A 19,084-nucleotide genomic window follows, 5' to 3' on the forward strand; every position below is an offset into this window, starting at 1 on the left:
ACCCTAAACCAATCTACCGCTTAGCTCTGGGTGGTGCAGTATCAACAGGACCAAACCCACACGTTTGCTCATTCACACTAAGTTTTGACAGCATTATTGTGTGAACTGAGTCTATTTATAGCCATACTTGATAAGATTATAGAGGCAGATAAACCTTTAAGTCTGTGAGGCAGGACAAGGTTTAGGAAGGACCGAGTGTCCACTTTTGGATTCATCCAGTGTTAAATTGTGAAGAAGTGAGGTACTTTAGCAAACTGTCATTATTTTCTGGATCTCAAAATGCTGCCCAATATAAAACCAGCATGTACTATGAGCAAGGCATAATAACATATGGTCTTAAATATGGGGGCGATGACGACCATTCCTTGACTTAAACTTTTTGCAAATGCAGCATTTTTTCCTCATGTGCACATATCTTCTCTAAGAGATGTGTGTTGCTTGTGCACTTTTATTTAGAAAACTGGCTTTCTTGAGAACCTGAGTACAAAATTTACAAAACACAAGAGACATTTCTCAGCCTTGCAGGTGGCTTTTCCAGTAGAAGCACACACCCCTTTTGCAGACCCAGCTAAGGTACGAGGTTCACCACGGAAGTCAAAAGCCTCTTTACTGTTATGTCATTTGCACTTTGTGGTTAGAATGGGTGTATTTTTGATTGACTAGGGTAGTACCTGCTTATCTCTTTAAAAAGAAAAGAAAGAAAGGCATTATGTATCTGGTAAATAAATGAAATTTGCAGGTGTGTGTCCACAAGAACTTTGGGAGTGTGCCAAGTACTTAATTTAGTAGTTAACTTCTTATGGACTGCCTAAAAGGTGTGAGTGCCAAGTCTTAAATTGCTGAAGTCCACAAGAAAACTTTACTTGGATTGTATCCACAGAGAATTAAGGAATCGTCCGATCTACCAAGAGACTAAGAGCCTGTCAGGGTCTCGTGGTTGAGGCAGTCTTGTAGAGAATGAGAGGGTTGGGTGTATTTACTTACTTACTTACTTACTTACTTACTTACTTACTTACTTAAACACTTCAGATTTTAAGCCCAATTTGCATTTTAGCGATAACATACTTTTTATTAAGAATCTCCTCGACCTTGTTATACCAACCACTAAATATTATCAGTGGGGAGGTTATGTTAAGTAATATGTTTGAACATTGAATGTGTAAGTTTATGTCTTGAGTAAATGAATAAAACAAACACCATTAGATGCACTGCTGGATAAATGTTTAATGGTCCTTGTATTCGTATTTGTTTAAAAACTAATAAAAACTGGGGGGTTTTAATAAGAAAGGAATCTCTTCAATCTAAGCTTTTAAAAAAAACCCACACAAATAAATCTGCAAACCTTCAGAGAGGTATATTGATGTTAGTCTTTTTGCAGCAAACCAGCAAAGATTCTTGGGGCACCTTAAATACTTAAAAAATGTGATGGCAAGGCTTTGGAATAAAATTTCTGCAATTTAATGAAAATCTTGTGCTGAATGGTTTCACAATTAATTTGATTATGAATTAACCATATGCCATAAACAAAAAAGGTTTTGATAGGGTTCTCTTTTCAAATGGAAGGTTGTGCTTGTTCTAAGAGAATAACCCATCAGGATTGGTCAAGCAGAGCACTCATTCACTCTAGAGTAGTTTTAAAGCTGCTGGCTAGGTGGCCCTCACTACCTGCACATTTCTTAACATTTCCAAAGACCTATCTTCATGACCTTGCTTATATGACCTTACCACCACTCTTCTGTGATTGAATGCTCCAGCTAGGTGTGCCACTTCGGACTATCTGTGCTGACATGGCCATTAGCTGAGAAGTAAAGCACCAGCACAGAAGAACTTACATATGGATGCTTACCCAAATCACATATTAGGTTTATGCCAATACAGTGGTACCTCTGGTTACGTACTTAATTTGTTCTGGAGGTCCATTCTTAACCTGAAACTGTTCTTAACCTGAAGCACCACTTTAGCTAATGGGGCCTCCTGCTGCTGCTGCGCCGCTGCTGCATGATTTCTGTTCTCATCCTGAAGCAAAGTTCTTAACCCGAGGTAGTATTTCTGGGTTAGCGGAGTCTGTAACCTGAAGCGGATGTAACCTGAAGCGGATGTAACCCGAGGTACCACTGTACATGCATGTTTGGCAGACTGTTGGCAGGGCTGGCCCAAGATGTTTTGCAGAACTGTAGGTCAAGTTAAATTTCAAGCTATTTTGGTACTTGAGGCAGAAAATCCACAATTACCTTCCCCCTCCTTGGCAGTAAAAATCTAACAATCTAAAGATAGATAGATATAGATAGATGATAGATATAGATAGATAGATAGATAGATAGATAGATAGATAGATAGATAGATATAGACACCTAAAAGCATTTGGAATTGCTAGTGCAGGCATAAAAGGTGGTGTTGCATTAACCAGCTCTTACTTCTGAGTAAATGCATTCACAGTTGGAATCGGAGCTGGCCCAACCAAGGAGGCGAACTAAGCAATCATCAGGGTGACTCAATTTCAGAGGTGCCTGTCTTGGTTCTATAATGCATTGGGGAGAGAAGCCACTGTTTGCACTTATGGAGGAGAGGTGCACAAAGGCATCTCTGGCTGGTCGATGTTCCTTTCTGTCCAGGAGGAGACAGTAGGAAGCCTTCTGATGTCCATTAGCTGTTTGTGGCATAGGAAAAAAGTGGCAAGGGGAAGGAAAAGAAGCAACGGGCATAAATAACCAAATAAGCTCATAGTATCACAGCTAGCTCATCATGTCATGTGTTGCTGTGCTGTTTGGAATATAAAGAGTTTTCTTAGGAAAGCAGGAAAAAAAGACAACCTTGGGCTAGCCCTGGCTGAGATGTTAAGCTTGATTCACTACAATGAGATTAACTACTAGTGCTCTAATTTTATAGGGCTGATATGTTTGAGAGTACAGTATGAACAGTTATAAAATCAAGTGGGAGACCTCGTTTCTCACTTCAGGAACATCGTGCTCACATTCCTAGCTTGGGGGATGCTTTCTCCTTGGTTGCAGTTCAGTGAGCATTTAGCCACTTAATACCCACTGATGTTTAATTTGCCTAACCACCTCCTGGCCTGCTGCTTCTGGGGGTGCAGCTAGACAGGGGTTTACTATTGCAGATGAGTCGCTGTAAATGGGTCATTGGCAACAGTTTGGTTTTTTAAAAACTTACTAGATTTTGCATGTAAATGGTAAAAACCAATTGAATTTGACGGGGTAGGGGTTAGGGCTGGCATTTTTGAACCCTAAAAACAATCAAAATCATTCCCAGAATAAGCACCCATCCAGAGGCACCCTGGGTACAATGGGGAGAGTTGTGCTGGCTGCTAGTTCCCAGTGTCGGCTCCAGAAGGCAAAAGACCTGAGAGTGCTCAAGCCAAGCCAGCAGTGGCAGAAACCAGCTATTTTACTTGGCTGGTTAGGGAGCTTCATAGAAAAGCTTTTTTGATTCAAACAAGCAAATATGGGGTTGCGCTGCTGCACACGTGGCTGCAGTAGCATGTCGGGACTTCTGGAGAACTTTGTGCTTTGAACCTGAACCTCGTGAGGCACAGAAGTGAATGCAAGGAGTGTAAGTCATTGGCTTTGTGAATAGCAGCGGCATAAAGCCTCTCTAGGCTGACCAAGTTGCTCAGAGTTTGGCCTTCTCAACTTTAGACTTCAGAAGCAAGGCTCAGGACTCCAGGTTTCAATATGGCTGCTCACAGTCCAAACAGGACTCTGATAGGTGGCCTCTTTATTCCATCCATTTCACAGAAGTAAAACAACCCCCTAAATTTCATTCTTTTAAAAAAATAGGAGGGGCAGGGATGTGAAAACTGAGGTTTAGGGGGTTGCCTGCATTTGTTTGTCTGTGTTTCATTTGTTGTGGGGAGGTCGTCTTCGCATCACCAGTTATTCTTATGTGAAATTGGTATTTAGTGGTTCCCACAATAGTTTCTATGGCAGGGGGGATCCCTGCCATAATACAAATTTCTGACTTTACTCTGTGGCTTTGCTTACTTTCTTCAGTAACGTTCTATACATGCGCATATTATATTTTTAAAAATATGTTTAACCATAAAGCCGTGTAGAGGTTTAATTTACAGTTAGGCAGGGTACAGATTTGGTTAGATAAATAAAATGTAGGTCTGAGAATAGGGCTATTTCCTGTCTCCCCCCCCCCCCACTTCTGTTGTGGCACAATTGCATTGTGTTACCATTTGCTGGGGCCTGATAATCATGTATGATTTGGTGGCAGCACATGCAGTGGTTGCATATCTCAGAATGAACAGAGCATTTTCCATGGGCTCTAACTCCTGACCCCTGGCAACTCTAGTGATGGTGGGACATGTGTATTTCGGCAGCACATGCATAGCTGATGTCTTCCTCGGGAGCATTTCTCTATCCCATTCCAGTTCACTGGCTGCTGTTTGCAAAAGGCATGGGGAGATATTCTGGGAGACATGCCGATAGTGGTTTCATACACTCCATAACATAGGTCCTCAGAAACAGGAGTTATTAGCACCAACTTCTTGCTATCATGTGTACAGTCCACAAAACATATGCGTGACATTATCAATCGCAGCTTCATTCCTTTCCTTTCCGGAAGTGTTTTTCCATGTAGAACATGTGCGGTGCTCCATTTTTAACACTGAGTGAGATCCCTGCCTCTACTGATCCTACCTTTATTATTCCTCATGAGATTATTTTCTGAGTTTTTTCTCTGTTTCTGAGTGACAAATTTGATTTTTCCAGTTCTGGTGAAGTCAGTGTCAATTTAAAGGCAACTGTGGGCGAAACTGGGCAAGTATGAAATGGCAGAAATGCTTGAGGCAGTCAGGAAAGAAGCAAAACTGCTTCTTCATATGCTGCTTTTAAAACAAGCTCCTCTGTGTTTGCTCTGTCAGAAAAGGGTTGACGGTTCATGGTCTAGTCTTCTCTTCCAATTCTTGCTTTTAAATAATAATAATAACCTTAGAGGAATCAGCTGCTATATGATGTCGCCCTCCTTTTGGAAGGTGCAAGGTAGAAGCTGAATGTTGTGTGCTTGTTTGACACATTCCTTATGAATGAGCTGAAATTCCCAGAGTGAAGGCATTTACGGACCCTAAGACTGAAGAATAATTTCTTAACGTGAAGTAGCTTCACATAAAAGCACTGGTGGATACTCCCCATTCAAAAGTAATTCCTCTAAGTGGGTCCTCTAAAACTGAGACCCATCAGATGTGGCCCACAAAGCATGGGTTTGAGAGGTTGTGCATGTGTGCTTGCCACACTCTGGTGTTCTAGACACCATGCAGTAATGCCATGGGCCCTCCTTTTCCATAGGCTCACCCCACAGTCTGCTGCAGTGTTTAAAGGCCTGCAGCAACATGGGTCTTTCCATGGTGCCATCACCCTACAGAGAGTTCTATGGGAAAGACCCATTCAGTGACTTCAGCAACATGCCTGCAAGCTTCTAAAGCAGGGATGGAGACATCCCACCCACCAGAAGTTGCTTAACTACAGTGCCTGTTAACAGTTATCATCAGTCACGCTGACTAAGGGTGATGGGAGTCCAACAGTTTCTGAGTACTCACTGGTTCCCCATCCCTGCTTTAAAGATTGCAGTAGTTGTGAGACGAGACTTTCCCAAGAAGCTGTCAAGACGCACCTGAAAGCCTGTAGTTCTTTGGCTGTATGGTGATCTTCACCATGCGTGCAAGCCTGCTTGCCTGCTTCCATGAGCTCTGTAAAAGTAAAACATATCACTCTAAAGGTGGTACGTTGTGATATACTGATGGAGATAAGCACTTCATCTGGGAAGACCATGTCACAGAAACAATCTCTAGACTTTGGCTTCACACAAGAGCACAGCACATTTAGACAATTAGAGTGGCATGATAAATGGGCCTGTGAATCCTCCCCTTTGATGGGGCCTGTTTCCCATTCATTATCATTCCAACCATCTTGCTAACAAAAGCAGAGCCAGACCTGGATTCAGAACTTGCAGCCATACCCAGGCTGGAGTGTTTGCTTTCATGTATTTGTCTCTAAGGCTTCTGTCCTGCCTGTGGAACAGCCCCTGTGTTGCTTCTGACATAGACAGCTACTTTAAAACTTACTTAGCCATCGGTAAGGTTCATTTTAGGATGCCTCCGTCTCTCTGTCACCCCACCCTCATGAACTGTGAAACTCAAAAGGCTCAAATTACTCAAGCCCCTCTCTCCTCTGACTTGTATTTTTCAGTCCAACAAGGTTCCTGTAGTGCAGCCGTCCCATGGTGTCCATCCACTCACGCCACTCATCCCATACAGCAATGAACATTTCAGCCATGGCTCCCATTCGCCACACCTGCCAGCTGACATCAACCAGAAACAAGGTAACCATGATGCTATCAGCTTCCTCTATTTACTTTGCAGGGAATGGGGGAGAGGAGGGGAGGCGTCTGAAAATAATTTTAGAAAACCTATGGGTTAAAAAAAAAAAGGTAGGCTGATAATAGGATTGTCAACTCACTAAACTTTACCCATATCAATGAAAGTCAGAATGATTACTGCAAATATTCACCCTTGAACTGTATTTCACAGCCATCCTCATCCATTTTGCACATCACCTATGAATGTCTGAAAGCTATTCTCAAGCACCAAAGCTGCTGGCATATGTATTTCCACTTTTAGGGGCAGCATTCAGGGGCCCTTGTGAGCAAAGAAGCAGCAGGAGGAGGGGTGCTTAACCCTTCCCTACCGGCCACTTGACTCTCAAAAATTGTTCCAGTTTGCTGCTTTTGCCCTCCTCCTTGGGATTAAAAAAATACTTTTTACAAAGGCAAATGTGCTTTGATCTTGGTGGGTGATTGGCTTGCTAGATGATTTGGAATGGAGACATTGCAGGGAGGGGAAAGGGGTCAAGCACTTCCTCAAAGAAGAATCCTTCCCTAGACTTCAAGGCAACCATGTGAGGCTGCTAATTAGTAAAATGAAATAAAACCTGAAAACATGTATGACCCTAATCATGGGCCTCCTGCTTCTCATCTAAGTTTGGCCCTGAGTGATTAATGTGGGTTCAAGAGCAAGTTGTGGTCTTGGTCACACACTCTTTTCTGACATTTAGTGGTATTTTCTTTCACAACCCCCTCACAGTGTCGAGGTGTGCCTAAGCTGAGTATTTAGATACGACTGGGACCAAAAGCATTTTTTCCTGGTGGTTTCTGCATGACATTTCTTCAAAGAGCCCATCAAAATAAGTGAGAGATATGCCACTGTGATGTTTGATGTATTGTGGCTCAACTTCCATTGGCTGAATAATGACAGTATAATAATATTGTCTGTCTTTAAATTTCCAGAGTAAATTTGTTTCCTTTCTCATATTGTAGTGGGCACAGTGTCACATAATAGCATTTATCCTATAAACTATGGAATATACGCACCTTGTTTCTGTGTTAATAAAAATATTTTAAAAAGTTAGTAGCCACATTCACATGTCAAGATGAACTAAGATCCCTAGATTATTGTTGTTTTGTCCCTTTCTTCTCATATGCAGATAAAGCTAACTGGAATGTGATAGCTTATCACAGAATCATAGAATTGTAGAATGGAAGCACGGCCAGTGTCCTTCTTGGTCTGCATTTTAGGGGAATTTGAATGGGAACATAAAACAATATTTAAATATGGTTATCGTGGCATGTGAACCCTGGAGCTTACTCTCAATCAAGACAGAAATGTAAGCCAGGGTTAAAGTTGACTTCATGAATCCTGGGTTCACACATCATAATAAGATACCCTCTCCTGGTTTGTTTTATCCACACATGCAAAGGAAGAACAGGTTGTGCGTACTAGCATGCTGCTCTTTCACAGTAAGATAGGGTCAGCCAGGAGTCCTGGCTTATTGTGTCATGAAATTGCAGTCAGTGGTACAAAACTGTTAGGTACTTCCTACCCTTAAAGGTAAAGGGGCCCCTGACTGTTAGGTCCAGTCGCGAATGACTCTGGAGTTGCGGCGCTCATCTTGCTTTACTGGCCAAGGGAGCCGGCATACAACTTCCAGCTCATTTGGCCAGCATGACTAAGCCGCTTCTGGCGAACCAGAGCAGTGCACGGAAATACCGTTTACCTTCCCACCGGAGCAGTACCTATTTATCTACTTGCACTTTGATGTGCTTTCAAACTGCTAGGTTGGCAGGAGCAGGGACTGATCAATGGGAGCTCACCCCATCGTGGGGATTCGAACCGCCGACCTTCTGATCGGCAAGCCCTAGGCTCTGTGGTTTGGACCACAGCGCCACCCGCATCCCTTATAAAAACAAAAAATCAAGACCATTTTGATTGCTTCAGTTCTTTGTCACGGGGCAAAGGAAAACTGATGGTTTATGCTAGGATGTGCAGGATTTTACATTTACCAGCTTTACAGCTTGTCATTTAAGAACTACTGTATTTTTTGCTCTATAAGACTCACTTTTTCCCTCCTAAAAAGTAAGGGGAAATGTGTGTGCGTCTTATGGAGCAAATGCAGGCTGTGCAGCTATCACAGAAGCCAGAACAGCAAGAGGGATTGCTGCTTTCACTGCACAGCGATCCCTCTTGCTGTTCTGGCTTCTGAGATTCAGAATACAGTGGTGCCCCGCAAGACGAATGCCTCGCAAGACGGAAAACCCGCTAGACAAAAGGGTTTTCCGTTTCTGAGTTGCTTCGCAAGACGATTTTCCCTATGGGCTTGCTTCGCAAGACGAAACGTCTTGCTAGTCTTGCGGGGGGGGTTGCTTCCCCCCCCCTTTTTCTAAGCCGCTAAGCCCTACTCAAGTTCCTAAGCAATAGCAAAGCAATGCACCTTGTATGGTTAAGCATGCTGCCAAACACCAAGGCTGTTAAGGAGTGTGTTTAGCAAATGTCATGAAGTTAGCACATGTGCTATCTTAAGCCCCTTAGAGAATTATTCTGCTGCGCTTTAGACCCCAGAAAATGTTGAGAATGTTTGACCTGGGCTCAGAAGACTTTTCATTCTCCTGCTCCCTACAAACTGAACATGTTCTCTACACATCTAGTCTCTTGGATCTAAAATTTCCCACCAGCATTCAGAGAAAATTAAACCTAAAACACAAGAATAAAAAGAGTTAACGAATTATAACCTACAAGAAGCTTAGCTAAGGGCAAATATTGAAGTCTGGCAGGAAGTGGTGAATGAGGATAGTTCAAATCTTGCTTGGCTCTTCAGGGAATATAACACAAAGTACCTTATATCCAGCTGTCCTTGAACATACCCACAGAATAAGTCCCATGACTTTTGAAGAGGCTTTGAAAGTCTCTGTGAGTGCACCTCAAGAGACTTATTCTTAGAATAAAAAGCCATAACACAAGTCTACCCTGAGGATGGAAAGCTCCCCTGTTGCATGGGCTGGCTTGAAGTTAAGCTTGTTGCTGTGGCTGCTGACAGAATCCCAGTGTGACTGACTGTAGAAGGCCCATGGCTTAAGGACTCTCATGGATTGGACATGCGCCACAGCAGATCCACAGCATCCTTAAGTTTATGATGAGGCAGCTTATGTGAGAGAAAGGAGCTGTCTTAATTCATTTTTACAGACTGGAAAAAATAATTAAGGCTGCTCATTCCTGTCAGCGATTAAAATTGCAACGTGGGAATTTTGATGAGGCTTACCACTTATTTCTGATTTCGTGATTTTTACTCATGTGAGAAGCCAATGGGAACACTTCCATAAAGGAACATCACCATGTTCGAAGTACGTTGCCCTGAAGTGGGAAGTGTAATCTGAAGCGTCCTTCTGGATGTGACCAAAGTGTAACTGCCCATCTTTACAGATGGAGAATGGAAGCAGGAGGCTCTGCTTATGATTGAATGAGTATTACCACATCCCGTACTGCTTTGGATTTCTAAGCAGTTGTGTGATATTGTAACATTGGCTGGAGGCCGCAGAGGGCTGTCTCTCAGGTAGTTACAACCACTGCCACCACCTGCATAGTTTGTTCTCTTTTCACCCTGCACACAGGTTCGTGTATACAGTGTTTGTGATACCAAGCAATGACTTTCATACATGAAACCACCATCACAGATCAAACACATGTGGTGGAATTTCCATATCACCTAAAAGATTATTATTCCGTGAAGGCCATTCAGCCACCCTGGGGGGTGGGGGTGCTAAACATAACCTGCAGTCAGAAAGAAGCAGCATACACTTTTTCCAAACACAATAAGAATGCAACCTAATGTCGCGATAGTGCTCATTCTATTTAAGATTCTGTCTCTTGTTGGTAATTAACATAGATATATTTTAAACTATAGAAAGTTGGGGTGGAAGGGAGAAAAAAAAACTTCTCTAGGAACTAACATACCCCAGTTGGTCAACAAACTGGTGTGCTAAACAGAAGCAGCAGAAACCAAGAAACTAAGGTCCTAAAGGAGGAAGAAGAATTAAGTGAGACATATAGTTTGTTTTAGCAAACTGATGTGCACTGGGTGAATTGAGAAGAAAGAAAGAAATCCTTTCCCCACCCCTTTTCTCCCACACTCATGCTCCTTCTAATGACCATCCACTCATTCCTGAGTAAATTACCTTTCCAAGCCCCCATATGAAAACCGGTGACTTAACTTGGTGGTGGTTGGGGTTTTTTGTACTTTGATGATAATACTTAGAAGTTACATACCGCATTCAAAGTACTTCACATATATTATCTCTGCCATGCTTCCCGCAGCATTGTGGTGTAGGCCCACATTGCCATCCCTCTATTATAGATAGGGGTTTGGGGATGAGGCGGAGAAGGCTGGCCCAAGGCCATCTTTTGAGGTTGTGTGGGTGGCTGAGGTGAGATTTTGAACTGAGGACTCCCCAACTCAAATCTTTTCTGCTGCATTACACCAGCTTTATCTTGTCTCTACTCCATGTGCTTTTGTCCCACTCATTTCCTGTACTTGCCACCTCCTTCAGTGCCCTACCTTGGCTGACTACGCCGCACCAACTTCATCTTTTGCGTACTCCGGATACTTTTGTCCCACTCACTTCCTGTACTCCTCACCCCATCAGTGCTGTACCTTGATTGTCTGATTACAGTATTCTGTTGAAGAGAATCTTAATAGATAGGAAAGCCTAAGGATATTTATTAAGTCCAGAAATGGAGGACAAGGGAGAGACAAAGTAAGTTAAACAATTCTGATTATTGGATGCTAAGAAATACTGAACCTTTGAACCATGTCCATTTTAGCCAGGTTAATGCTACTTAAAAGAAAGCTAGAGATTGCTTCGTCTAAACTTCCTGATGTTTCGATTTTCTGCCAGGTGTACACCGTCCTTCTCAAACATCAGACATTTCTGGTTTCTATTCCCTCCCTCCTAGTGGAGTTGGACAGATAACACCTTCTATGGGATGGTAAGTATTAAATACCTATAACTGAGGGAAGTTTGTCCAAATTGGGCTACCTGGGCAACACCAACCATTCTCCACAACACCTGAAACTGTATATGTACACACTTCAGTATACTTTTCCCTGGCACCACAATTAGTTCTTGGCACTGGTCTAGGTGTGGGGGGAAAAGATTTTGAGCAAGATATTGGTTCTCTCTCCTGCTCTCCTACTTTGATCAAGGACTGTTGTGTTGACCCTTGGCCTAGAATCTCTTGTTCAGCCCCATGCTGCCATTCTGAAATGCCAATAACAAGGAAGAGCGTGGTAGGACATAGAATTTGCTTTCTTCTCACCACGGGCATGTGCATACCTGAGCTATTGAAGAAATGTTGTTGTTAAATTCGGTCCCTAAAACATATGTTTCTACAGATGGCCTTTCCCTTCTTACTATGGATTAATGGTAATCCAGTGTGGGTCCTGGTAAACATGCAAGAGAGAGGGAAAATGCAATCTGTGGCAGAGTCTTTTAAATGAAGATGGACAGCATTTTCTCCATTTCATGGCTGTATATTTAGGCCAGAAGCTGAGGAGACAAAGGCATTCAACACACATTCAACCATAAGTAGACCTCTCCCCACCCCTTCCATGTTTTAATTCACTTACATGATGCAGCAGGCATTGGTAGAACTGTGCAATGCATGACAATGTGGAATTGTAGAAACTTCAACCCACCATTTCTGAACTGAAGAGGTTGCCAGAATACTACTACTACTACTACAAATAATAATAATACTAGAGAGCAAGGTTCCAACATATCAGCTGAACGCACTCTGTAGAGATGGGGGAGATATTTGGTTCAGTTTGCATTTAAAGGTGAACCTAACTAATTTGTGTTTTCCAAAACGATGCTGAAATCTAAAGACAGCCTCCAAAATTTGTGCTTTTCTGAATTTTGCGCTGTAGTTCTCCAGCCAAGTAATGTGTGCAAAAATGAATGTACTGGGACAAATTGTGCATAAAAATGCACATGTTAGTGAAAGTAACCTACAAAGATGCATTATGTTCAGCAATACTGTTTTGCAAAAATGTAAAACTGCATATAAACATGTGCATCTTGGGAGAAATTCACACTAAAATGTTAGTGAATTTCCACAAAGATTTTTTAACACACACACACACACACACACACACACACACACACACAAAATGTGCAAACTGATATTGGAGAACTAAACTTAAGATTGGAAGAATGAGAAATGGAAAGAAACCATCATTTGCAGATTCATCCATCCTTAGCAGTATGCAGATAGGAATTTCTGCCATAACTGTGGCACAGGCATGTTAAGTACATCACCTAAGGGAGATGCAATAAAACACATCACAAAGCAATGCAATACAATATTTGACTACCAAATGATGTTCTATATATTTATTCACAAAGAAGAGGCACCTGAAGCTTCAGGCTTTATGGTTGGTTGGTTGGTTGGTTGGTTGGTTGGTTCTTTAGATGTTTTATGTTTAACATTGTATCTGTCCTAGACTTGCTATAATTTGGGTGATGATTAACTACCGTTTAAAAGGAATAAACTAATTTGGAGAGGATAGGAAGACCTCTGAGTTATTTTTGTGTCAGCTTGGAAGGGTGTCCGCAGAAAAGACAGACAGGAAGTATGTAAGGCACAAACCCTGCTTCTAGAAAGCAAAGCTGATACTGATACTAATATTGGTTTGTTGCTTGATCGGGCAGCATCTTCATGCTTTTACTTTCTATTATCCCCTCTTGCCAACTTTAACCACTAGTGATCAGACAGCCAGATTTTTAGTAAGGGATTAAAGAGATCAGGAGGCAGAAATTCCATTAGCAATTTCTCCTCATAGCCAGCACCAAGTATTTCTCCATTTTCAATGCAATGTCTGTTTCCATCAAAAAGTTGCATCTAGAGGAAGCCCAGTTTTTCTTCCAGTTGCACTGGCGCTGGAATCCAGAGGCCTGCACATATGTAGAAAATTCCTTTGTATCTGACCATGCGCCAGGCTACATGTTACATTAAATGTGTGTCTTCATTTACATCTTTCTGTTTTAAAAAACCAGCAACACTGCAGCAGGAATGGGACTCACAGCATATCAGGAAAGGGTCTATCTCTCTTCTCCAAACCTAGGTGCACAGCAGAGTCAGACCAATTTCATGCTTTATGCAGAAATTGTGTTTGCTGATAGTACACCACCGGTTTTTGTTTCTCACAGCATACGTAAAAAATGACAACCCAGCTGTGTCCCTAAATGCGCAACAGGGAGCCCCGATATGGCCATGACTTTGCACTCTTCCACTCATATTGACATTCCTAAATGCAGCGAAATTCCTGTACAAAATTCAAATACCTATAAAAACGTTGAGGAAACCCATATGTAAATCATAAAGATGTTATGATAGCATTTCCCAGAGCTTGCTGGATTGCAGCACTTGGCTATGAACTCCTGGTGCATCAGCGTGCAGTGGAAAATCCCACAATGTATGCACAGTACCATTTGCATGTGGTTGTACTTCAGATGCTTACGCAGAAGTACACTTTGTGACCCTATAAAGCTCTGGTGCAAGTTTATCTTTGGATTGCAGTCATTGCATAGAGCTCTAAGAAAGTTAGGTGTGGCTTAATTTGTCTGCAAGCTCAGTAAGATAGAAGCACTTAGTTAAAAACTTGTTCTCGGGGATTTTATATTTACTTGGCTTCTCCAAATTTGCAGTTTAAATGTTTCCCGGCCTATATACTGTATGCGATCTTCTCCCGTTTGCATTCACTGAGCTGTCTGCAAGCAAGTGCAACTGTTGCCCCTCCAATAATACATCCAGGGGTGGGGGTTTGTTACTTGGTCTCTCCACACCATGCTTTGCAGAGGTTTGGCAGCGTTAGCAGTGCTGAAATTAATTGTGGAGGAGGAGGAAGACTTCAGAGCCCCCATCTGCCAGTAACAAGCACTGTGGTATGTGAATGGCTCTGAACGTTCACTGATCTGGAATGAGGCTGACTTCAAACACAAAGGGGTCTGAATGCAGGAAGCAGCTTTTCCTTAGCAAGAAAGAGTTCGGCAGGAATGTCCTTTGTACCTGCCAAGTATTTTGGGGAAGAGGCCCTGTAATAAGTCTCCCTTTAATTAGGTGGAATGACAAGTCGAGAACCTCAAATAAAAATGACTTGCAGTCCAGTCTGGTGAGCTTGTTCACTGAAGCTTAGCTGCAAACACACCTTCCCTAAAAAGCCTTGTAAATGGTGTCAGCTGCACAATATGAGCTACGTAGGCAACAATTTAACTTGATGCCTCATGCTGGTTTTGAAATAACTTAAGTAAATAAATATTTCCATTCTACTTTCACAGGGTTTTTTTAAAAAACACACACATACAGACACATACAAAAAAAGCACTTTCATTCTGAATAGTCAGAATCGTGGATTGATTTTCCAGTTGAAATAATTTCCATGTCAGGTTCACATTGATGAAAAACTTCCTTGGCTACAACCATTTCTTTTCTTGGGGAATCTTGGCCTATGGAATAATAAATGTCACTTCAGAATTAAACTGTGTGCTCATCTCCAAGGCCCAAATGTTGAAACTTCAAAAGCCTGCTTTCTGTTGTAGCACTTAGCTAGTGTTCAGCATATTTTTACATGTGCTCCTAAGTTTGCAGCAATGTTGCTTGGGTTGCAAGTTTTTAAGCAAGTAATGAATTAGTAGGAATAGTAATAATACTTAGGAGATTTAAAGTGTTGCATATGTCATTGATCCCTCTGTTCAGCCTGTCAAGTAGGCCTCCATTATTATTATTATTATTATTATTATTATTATTATTATTATTATTATTCAGGCTTAGGGAGAAGGAGCAGAGAGTTGTCTAAGTTCACCTAATGAGTTCAAGTGTGATTTGAACCTACTGACTCAGAACTCAACAGCCACTGTAATATGCCTATTAATATTGATACAGAGATGGCTACCCAGGCCTTAGCACCAGTGGCGTAGCGTGGGTTGTCAGCACCCGGGGCAAGGCAAGTAATTTGCGCCCCCTAACCCGTGGATTTGCGCCCCCTAACCTGTGGATTTGCCCTAACCCCAGATGTTGCGCCCGGTGCGGCTGACCCCCCCTGCACCCCCCCACGCTACGCCACTGCTTAGCACTAACCCACGAGGGGAGCAAGGGCATAGATCAAAGAGCAAGCACAAACTATTGTGGGAGATTGAACTCCACTCAGTCTTCCAGCTGTGCCACTCATGCTGATCCTGCTCATCCTCACCCTGCAACAGCTTTTAGGGACTAAGGTACAGAATCAAGAGTAAGCAATGCCATCAACAGCACTCCAAACCCAAAGGTTCCTGCTTCAATTACAGCTAAGGAGAAAGCATTTGGAATCGACATGCAGTAGGATTTGAAATGTCACCCTTTTAGGGCTATAGGGAGGCTGCGTCAAGAAGCTTGTGTGCAAATCAACTTGGATCAAGGCCTAGTTCTTTAGCAACATTGCAGAGCTGGGAGTATAATAAGCACAGGTAGGGTTTTAAGGTGGCATTAGTGGAACTTTCCTGTAGACCTGTTTAGACCCACCTCCAGCTGAAGCTCACCTCACCTCACCTCCCCATTGGGACAGAAGCCAATGTACAACAGGAGGCTTCTCCTTTTCCCAAAAATACAAGTCCGTGACGAGTCCACTTGGGAAAAGGGTATGCAGGAAAGGTGGCACCGATATAGATGCTTTATGGACTCTTTCTTCCTGATCCCAGGCAGAGCCAGCCTGTCTGTCCTTTCCAGTCATGTGGATTTAGACAGCCCTATACGTCGGCGCTCACTGCTGGGGCTTCTTTCTCTAGGTAAGTATGAGCTGCCTAAGTCAGGACAAAATCGCTCTGCTTCTTTTGCAGTCCACGCCGTTCAAGCTTGCAGCACTTAGGGAGGCTTCTGGGTGGCAGCAACAGGGAAGGGACTCTCCTGTTTTAGGCAGGTGGCTTTTTAAAATAATAATGCTTTAAAACAACAAACAAACTTAGCACGCTCTCAAAAAGGAGTAACACAATTTTGGCTTTGGTCAACAGTAGTAGGGGGTGGAGAGAGAGAACCCTCATGAAGATGCTGTAAAGTCCGTCTTCATGTGAGCACCACCACTGCAGCCTCAAACGTCAGTATGTCTCTTAGTCTTATGTGGCTGGAGACAAAAAATAGAGTTTGCAAGTGCTTTGACGAAAGGTTTCACCTCTCATGGTGCACACCCATTTCTTTTGTTCTATTGTTGTCTGTGGTTAAACAGTTCTTCCTCCCCAGATTTTTTTTTTTTAATAAACAACAACAATGCAAAACTTTGCAAAAGTTATTTATCAGGCCTGGTAAGAAGGATGAGCACACACATTGCAAGCAATGGTGTCCCTTTTTGCTTTCAACTCTCAAAAGAACCAACAACGCTGTTGTCTGTCTCCAGCATAAGGCTCCCCTTGTGGTGTCACTTCATAATACTACAGAACATAATGGGTACCCTTATTACTACCTCTGCAATGGTCGTCATCTTCAGCTAACAAAAGTAGAAATTGGTCTTGTTTGGGACAGAGAACCTGATAAATTCAAACCATCAGGTCAGGTTCTCATTCCTACCTCACTCCACTACTTGAGTCCACTGTCAGCTTTCCTCCATGCATCATGCACTACCTGAGTGCAAGGCAGATGCCTGGCAATGTCCTCCTTGTTCAGTTAATTCCTTGTATGGCCCCTGACAAGAGCCCTCCCTTGGCTTAAGATTGCTGGCTTTGGTAACCTGGAAATGTATGGAAATTTACAATGGCTGAGGATGGCAGTAAACTAGAAGCATCAGTGTACCATGATACAAACCAAATATTTGCTTTTGTCAGGCTGTTCCTTTTGTGGTGGCAAGACTGTGTGCTGCAGTGCCCCCCATGCAACACTTTAAAAAACTTAGACCTGCCTTCATAAGGGAACACAAATTTCCCATTTCCCCTCCAGATCTGCACTACCAATCCAGATGCTGGTTGTGAGTTGTTCAAGAATTCATTAGAAGGATCTGAAGCCAATTTCCATCTTCCTTGTCTGTCTTGAGAAGGTCCGACAGGGATGAGCTTTAACCTATGGGGAGTGTGTGTGTGTGTGTGTGTGTGTGTGTGAGAGAGAGAGAGAGAGAGAGAGAGAGAGATGATAGATAGATAGATAGATAGATAGATAGATAGATAGATAGATATAGATAGATGATAGATAGATAGATAGATAGATAGATAGATAGATAGATAGATAGATAGATGATAGATAGATAGATGATAGATAGATAGATGATAGATAGATAGATAGATAGATAGATATAGATGATAGATAGATGATAGATAGATGATAGATAGATAGATAGATAGATAGATAGATAGATAGATAGATATAGATAGATGATAGATAGATAGATAGATAGATAGATAGATAGATAGATAGATAGATAGATGATAGACAGACAGATAGACAGATAGATAGACGGACCACTTGGCTGGGCATCTCTCTAGCTTTGGCTTCTACTCTGTGTAGTCTTAATGAGAGTGCTCGGTACGTCTCTTGATGAAGACATCATGGGATTTGCTTTAGGAACAGTAGTCGAAAAGGCACTTGATTATGATGAGGACGATAGTATTATTGTTATTACCTTAATTTTCAGCCTGCCGGAGGCAACTACTCCAGTCTAAGCATCTTAATATTTAAGATAAATGACTCTGCAGACCTCCTTGGTTGCCTGACAGTTTCATTCTTCATCATACCAGCATTCCCACTTTACAGGTTTCGCAGACAAGAACACACACCTCGGCAGATAATGATCAAGCTTCAAGTCATGCCAGTAGATTAAAATCAAGCATCATTTCTTTTTGTGCCAACAGAGCTAATGAACAGTTGGTTGTCTCCCATGGGCAATCCTGCTGTCTCAAGCTTCAGTCATGAAGCTTGGTAAACTGACAGCATCATTCTCCAGTGCTGAAAATATTTTACAGGCCTGATGAAGGGTGTATAAACTATTAATCTTAAGTAGCTGTGTTATGATCGCAATGATAGCATTGGCTTTACCCTCCCAGGTCCCATTGTGCTCAGAATTGCTCCAGGGAGGCAATGAGGCCTGGAGACGGCCATAATGTTTATGTTACAGCCCTAACAATACAGTGTCAACAAGTGAGATCTGAATATCCAACGTGAGGTGCTAGATCACACGGTTAGGCTGAGGCTTAGTGAGAGGGCATCTGCTTCAATCATTGGTATCTCCAGATATGGCTGTGAGAGAACCCTGCCTGAAACCCTGGAGAGCCATGGCCAATCAGAGCAGATGATACTGAGCTAGATGGACCAATGGCTTAATTCCATATTGTTTTTGCAAAGCAGTTGGTATGAAAATTTTGCCCAAGGCCTAACCTGAAATGGGCTTAGCCACACTTCACAGTGTCACTAGGACCATGGATTACTTGGGCAAGACAGCCCCAAACCAAACATATGCAGCCAAAAGCCAGTGCAAAATGCCCACTCTTTGAAACTGAAAACTGGTGTGCGCGCTGAGAACAGTTAAGTACAGCTCTTTAAGTTTAATCACACACCAAATTAAGTCTTGTAGCCTCTATTTAACTGCAGGCCCGATGAGGAGAAAATACTAAGTCTGGCTTGGCATTGCCATCAGCTTCGTCAAGAGCTGCGATGCAGCACTCTTGGGTGTTATTATAGTTCAGGAAGAATGCTTCACTTACAGAAACCCAGCCAGGTGGGTGGGGTATA

The 19,084-nt window shown here is 42.5% G+C and overlaps 2 protein-coding genes across 12 annotated transcripts in view; one reads left to right on the plus strand and one right to left on the minus strand.

Moving 5' to 3' along the window:
* Window positions 1-19,084, minus strand: part of VDAC1 (voltage dependent anion channel 1) — a 376,203-nt gene that overhangs the window by 160,704 nt on the left and 196,415 nt on the right. The gene's annotated exons all lie outside the window — the stretch shown is intronic.
* Window positions 1-19,084, plus strand: part of TCF7 (transcription factor 7) — a 112,429-nt gene that overhangs the window by 71,247 nt on the left and 22,098 nt on the right. For 8 of the 11 annotated variants that reach the window (XR_003705227.2, XM_028718035.2, XM_028718038.2 and 5 more), the window contains exons 4-6: window positions 6,207-6,339; window positions 11,242-11,332; window positions 16,078-16,164. Coding sequence is in view for 10 of the 11 variants with exons in the window: in XM_028718035.2 (XP_028573868.2) it covers window positions 6,207-6,339; window positions 11,242-11,332; window positions 16,078-16,164 (311 nt within the window). In the remaining variant the exon portion in view is untranslated. The remainder of the gene's footprint in view (window positions 1-6,206; window positions 6,340-11,241; window positions 11,333-16,077; window positions 16,165-19,084) is intronic. The other 3 variants (XM_028718040.2, XM_028718031.2, XM_028718033.2) reach the window with 1 other exon arrangement.

The sequence above is a fragment of the Podarcis muralis genome, chromosome 2, assembly GCF_964188315.1.
Source record: "Podarcis muralis chromosome 2, rPodMur119.hap1.1, whole genome shotgun sequence".
NCBI classification, from domain to species: domain Eukaryota; kingdom Metazoa; phylum Chordata; class Lepidosauria; order Squamata; family Lacertidae; genus Podarcis; species Podarcis muralis.